The sequence below is a fragment of the Sceloporus occidentalis genome, unplaced genomic scaffold (genome assembly GCF_023333645.1).
Source record: "Sceloporus occidentalis isolate IW3139 unplaced genomic scaffold, rSceOcc1.0.p SCAF_206, whole genome shotgun sequence".
NCBI classification, from domain to species: Eukaryota; Metazoa; Chordata; class Lepidosauria; order Squamata; family Phrynosomatidae; genus Sceloporus; species Sceloporus occidentalis.
The window spans coordinates 693,866-698,759 of record NW_028317186.1 but is presented as its reverse complement, the minus strand read 5'-3'; the positions used below and the strand labels follow the sequence as shown (position 1 = coordinate 698,759).

The 4,894-nt window shown below is 46.3% G+C and overlaps 1 protein-coding gene across 1 annotated transcript; it reads right to left on the bottom strand.

Annotated features, from left to right (window-relative positions):
* Positions 1-1,245: 1,245 nt before the first annotated feature.
* Positions 1,246-3,440, bottom strand: LOC149277887 (lymphocyte antigen 6E-like). The gene is made up of 3 exons (XM_089502607.1): positions 3,392-3,440; positions 1,962-2,081; positions 1,246-1,454 (listed from the first exon to the last, which is right to left on the bottom strand). Exons 1-3 carry the CDS (start codon positions 3,438-3,440, stop codon positions 1,246-1,248), a joined length of 378 nt encoding a protein of 125 aa, XP_089358733.1.
* Positions 3,441-4,894: the final 1,454 nt, after the last annotated feature.

Here is a 4,894-nt window from a genome sequence, read left to right as displayed (position 1 = left end):
CCAGATTTTTAGGGGTTCCTACGCCCATGCCCCCATATGCCACTCTTGCCCCCCCTGACATACCAGTGCATCTCTAGACGTGTCCCTCGTGCTTTTGATTCCTTGGTATGTAGGGTGTAGACAACCTGCGCTGCTGCCGGCACTTCTGCCGTGGCTTCTATGAATGAGCGCCGGAAGGTCATGTGATGCCGGTGATCTGTCATAGAGGCCCCAGCAGAAGCGGAGGTTTTCCGTGCGCATCATGCAGACGTCCACCGGCTGCCACAGAGGAGGATCCAGGTCTCCTGCAGTGCTGCGGGGGATCTGGAGCTTAGTCTTGTAGGTAGACGTCTATTTGAGGTCTGATTAGAAGACGACCTCGAATGTAATCGAGCATATACAGAATGTTGGAGAATGAAAAGTATCCAGAATAAGGGAAAGCCATCAGAAATAAATTTGTTTTGTCTAAAAAAAGAACCTCGAAATTTAGAGCCACGGAAAACAGAGCGAAAACATAATTAATCCTGTCGCCGAGATGTCCTCTCTGCTTAATTATGGGAGACTCCTATCACATGCTTTAATTATATCATAAATTATTCTGTCGTTCCGTCCAGAACAGACTGTGCGGCGGAGGAAGGAATTATACGTTCTCAGGACATCTATGTATCTCCTAATCATCAGCCACCCCGCTTGCAGGGTCACCCTCCTGTGGTTTTCTTGTTGGTCAGCCCTCTGTTAATTCCCGAAAATGAATAATAATTTAGGGAAAAAGAAAAGGCCTGAATATATGACTATCCTAAAGCTTTACTAGTACATTTTATTTCACATGGAAACTGGTTTTTTTTTTGTATTTAATAAAAACTATGATTGAGAAAAATGCATTTTTTGTTTTTATTTGCCGACCTGCATCCCAGTTATGCACATCTGCCCCATGGCTTGCCACTCTGCCCCCGATATATGCCTTATAACCCCTTATATGTGCCTTATACCCCCTATATGCCACTCTGCCCCAGATATGCCTTGGAGAATGAAAAATATTTGGAATAAGAGAAAAGCCATCAGAAATAATCTCGTTTTGTCCATATTTAAACTCTAAACCCCCAAACCCTGTGACGTTTAAATCAGGAATATCACCCCCAGTAATACTAATTGTGTGTCTTGTAAAATGAGGCACGATACACGAGGTCATATCCATTCGTTTATTAGAGCTCAGTGAGGTAGATTATACACCGTAAACCATCAGGTCATTGAGTTTCCCCCTGAGCCTCACAGGACGGAGTCCCTGAGCAGTAGAAGGACGAGTCCCAGCGACAGGGCGAGGACGGTGATGCCGGACTTTATGCTGGTTGCCCCGCTCTTGTTGCACAGGTCAGTGCTGCAGCACGACACCGACGCGGAGGCCACGGAGAGCCCGGCGCTGTACGGTGTGCAGGACGCGGTACATATCTTACTGATAGAGCTAGCGGAGATCCCAGCTGTAACAACCGGAGAGAAACCACACATTACCACAGCGCTGGGCCAAGGGGGGCACAGTCATCTAAACGCTGGGGCCACCGGTGGCAGGCTAGCGATACTCAGTATGGGGCGGAAGGGTTAAGTCTCTATGCCTGCATTTCTCGTTGAGTACAGACGCATTGCTCACCCCATTCACTTAGGGAGAGGCCATGCCGTGACATGGAAAATTGGACATTTGGTGTATGTTAGGCCGAGAGTGATCTGAGTGGTCCTCAGCGTGGCTGAGAGCAGCCAGTGGGTTTGAGTGTGTGTAAGAGTGGTCGGTGTGAGTGAATATCATGTTGTGTTTATTGTGAGGTATGATGAAGGGGCTGCCATAAAAAATGGGGGCTTCCCTGGTGGAGGCTTCTGCAACAATTGCTTAATTTATTCGTTACATTAATAATATTTGGATAGATGTGGTTGCCAAGTCGCCGTTATCCCCCTTTTCCCTTGGTTTTAAGGTGGATATTTGTTGACACACTTACCAACGGAAACGGCAGAGACGGTGGTCTGGCAGTACGAGTCCGTATTGGAGCAGTTGGTCTCAGTCAAGCAGTTGGTGTTGCTGCTCTCACTAAGGCACGTGTAGCACTTTAAAGAAAGAGCTGCAAGATAACGAGAAGCCATCGTGGTTACAAAAATGCACCAATAACCCCCCCCCTCTCTCTCTCCTGTAACTTTAACCCAGGAAATAAAAAAAATGGCCACCTTATAAGGGCTTTATCCAGATTCCTAATGTGACTTCGTGCCCTATACCTGGGCATCTGTGTAACCGAGTGGGGCATTAGAAGAAGAATAATGGGGTTTAATGTATAAAGCCGCTTCCTGCTGTTTCTATACACATTATCGGGGCTTTTAGGGCAGTAGAACCGTGCGATCCCCTCATACCCAGCCCGCCTCATATCACAACCCCTAAAAACCAAAAGTGCGCCTCTCTGGCTCTTTCAGGTGTTGGGACACTGGACGCCAGGTTACCATAGCAACACTGGAAGCTTACAAAATAGATTTAAAGACTATTTATCTCGCAAGAGAGAGAGAGGTTAGCTGGTACCGTAATGATCAAAGCATATATAAATATATTTATAGCAGGTATGACATCATACCTAATATTCCACAATTTCAGATGAAACGTATGTTTTCAGTGAAAATGCCTATTATTGTGTTATCAGATCCTCGACTGCATGCTATTGTGTCGGGATCCTGGAAAGAACAAATACACAAAGGTGTGTATACAGAGAAAGCCGTGCGTGCCTCTCACACCTGTCCTGATTAACCGATACCTGCCAAGTGTCCCTGTTTAGTTTGGCCATTCCGTCCTCCAAACCCTCTGTTGCCCCTCTCTCCCCCCCTGATGCCCCTCTTTTCTAGGAGCTCGGAATGTTTGCTGGGTATGAGGGGATCGCAGGGTTCTACAGCCCTCAAAGCCCCCATAATGTGTATAGAAACAGCAGGAAATGGGTTAATAAATCAATATTAATTAATGGGTTAATAAAATATATTCTTCTAGGATCCTCCAGCTAATTGTCTAGCCTTAAAAATTCTTCATAAAGCTCAACCCTCAGCCAGATCTCTAACAACCCCCCCTCTAAAACCAAAGTACCCCTCTTTGGCCTTTTGAGATGTTGGCAGGTACGGTGTTAACCCTTTAGCAGCCATAGGGTCCCAGTTCCGGGTGGGAGGTACATTTCACTTATATCCCCAACTGGGAACTTTCTAGAGATCCCAATAGAGCGTCCCCTGAGATTCTGGAAATATTAACTCTTCGAAGATTCTATGTAGCGAGTTTGTAGCGAGTATCCCCAAATGTCCCCAATACCGGTCGTCATGGAAACCTTGACTTGTCGTAACCATCGAAAGAATATCTAGAGAACAAGTAAAGACGGAAAGCGTGATCGCTCCACCTGCGCAGCCTTACCTGCCCCGATGAAGAGGGAGAGCAGGAGAACGGCTTTAAGGACGTCCATGATGAGCGAGCGGGTCTGGTGGACACCCTGAGCCGGCCGGGCCGCTTATATAGGGCGATCTTTTGTTTTGGAGAACTTGGTTTCCAGGAAAACAATAGAAAAGAGTATTCTGTGTCCACCTGTCCACGTCTCATTAGTTCCTCAACGAAAAAAAAAACATGAAAAGCCTCAACAGCCAATGATTAATGGTGTTTAGGAGGTAGTAGACGCCGTTCTCTGTGTAAGCAGAGGGACATTGGAAATTCCTGGGTAGCTTTTGTATTCGGAATACAATACATGCTTATGAGTTATGTCTTTTGTCACGTAAGGAATTGCAGGCAAGCGGCCTTAGGCAAGAACGGCAACCGACTCAAGACAAAGCCTCAGCAACCATCATAATTGACGGCCCAAAGAGAGGTTTCCAAGGTGCCAAGTTTTAGTTGTGTGTTCGAGTTTTGTAACTTGGGGCTTATTTTGTGCTTGACGTCTGTCTGTTAACGACATGTCAATCTGTCTGGCTTGGGGGGAGAGGAAAGAGAGAGACGAGAAGAGAGAGAGAGCGGGAATGCGAGAGAGAGATGGGGGAGAGAAGAAACAGGGGATGGGAGAGAGAAAGGGAGAGAAGAGAGAGAGGGGTGGGGGAGAGAGAGGATAGAATAGAGACGGGTAGCGAGTGAAGAGAGAGAGGATGGGAGAGAAGAGAGAGGATAGAATAGAGACGGGTAGGGAGTGAGGAGAGAGAGGATGGGAGAGAAGAGAGAGGATAGAATAGAGACGGGTAGGGAGTGAGGAGAGAGGATGGGAGGCACAGAGAGAGACAGGGGAGAGAGAAGGGATGGGAGAGACATTTAAATACTTAAAGGGATTTTTAACAAAAGACCGGAGGGGATTTTATTTTAAAGGAGGAGAAAAGTTAGAAAGAGACCGGAATCTAACACTAGAGGGTCAGATACCGAGATGGAACGGAAGGAAGTTTAGTAGATAATTTCATGGACGATCGGCCCCTTTCGGCCCCCGTCTAGGCTCCTTAATCAGGCGTTGGTCTCGTCTTAGATTCAGGAGCCCAATGTAGACAAAATAGACTTAAGAAGGGGGCTTGATCTACCCCCCAGCAATGAACACCAACCATGGAAGCCAAGCGGCCCTTATACAGAGTCATTTCATCCCGCTGCGCTGCGGAGTATGATGGCGCTATATAAATCAATAATAACACATTGTACAGCGCTGCGGAGTATGATGGCGCTATATAAATCAATAATAACACATTGTACAGCGCTGCGGAGTATGATGGCGCTATATAAATCAATAATAACACATTGTACAGCGCTGCAGAATATGATGGCGATATATAAATAATAAGAACACATTGTACAGCGCTGCGGAATATGATGGCGATATATAATAATAATAATAATAATAACACACATTGTACAGCGCTGCGGAGTATGATGGCGATATATAAATAATAAGAACAC

Coding starts and splice junctions, on each gene's coding strand:
- LOC149277887 (XM_089502607.1), bottom strand. CDS start 3,440: ATGGACGTCCTTAAAGCCGTTCTCCTGCTCTCCCTCTTCATCGGGGCA. Junction 2,082..3,391: donor CTCCCTCTTCATCGGGGCAG/GTAAGGCTGCGC, acceptor GTTATCTTGCAG/CTCTTTCTTTAAAGTGCTAC. Junction 1,455..1,961: donor CGTCTCTGCCGTTTCCGTTG/GTAAGTGTGTCA, acceptor CGGTTGTTACAG/CTGGGATCTCCGCTAGCTCT.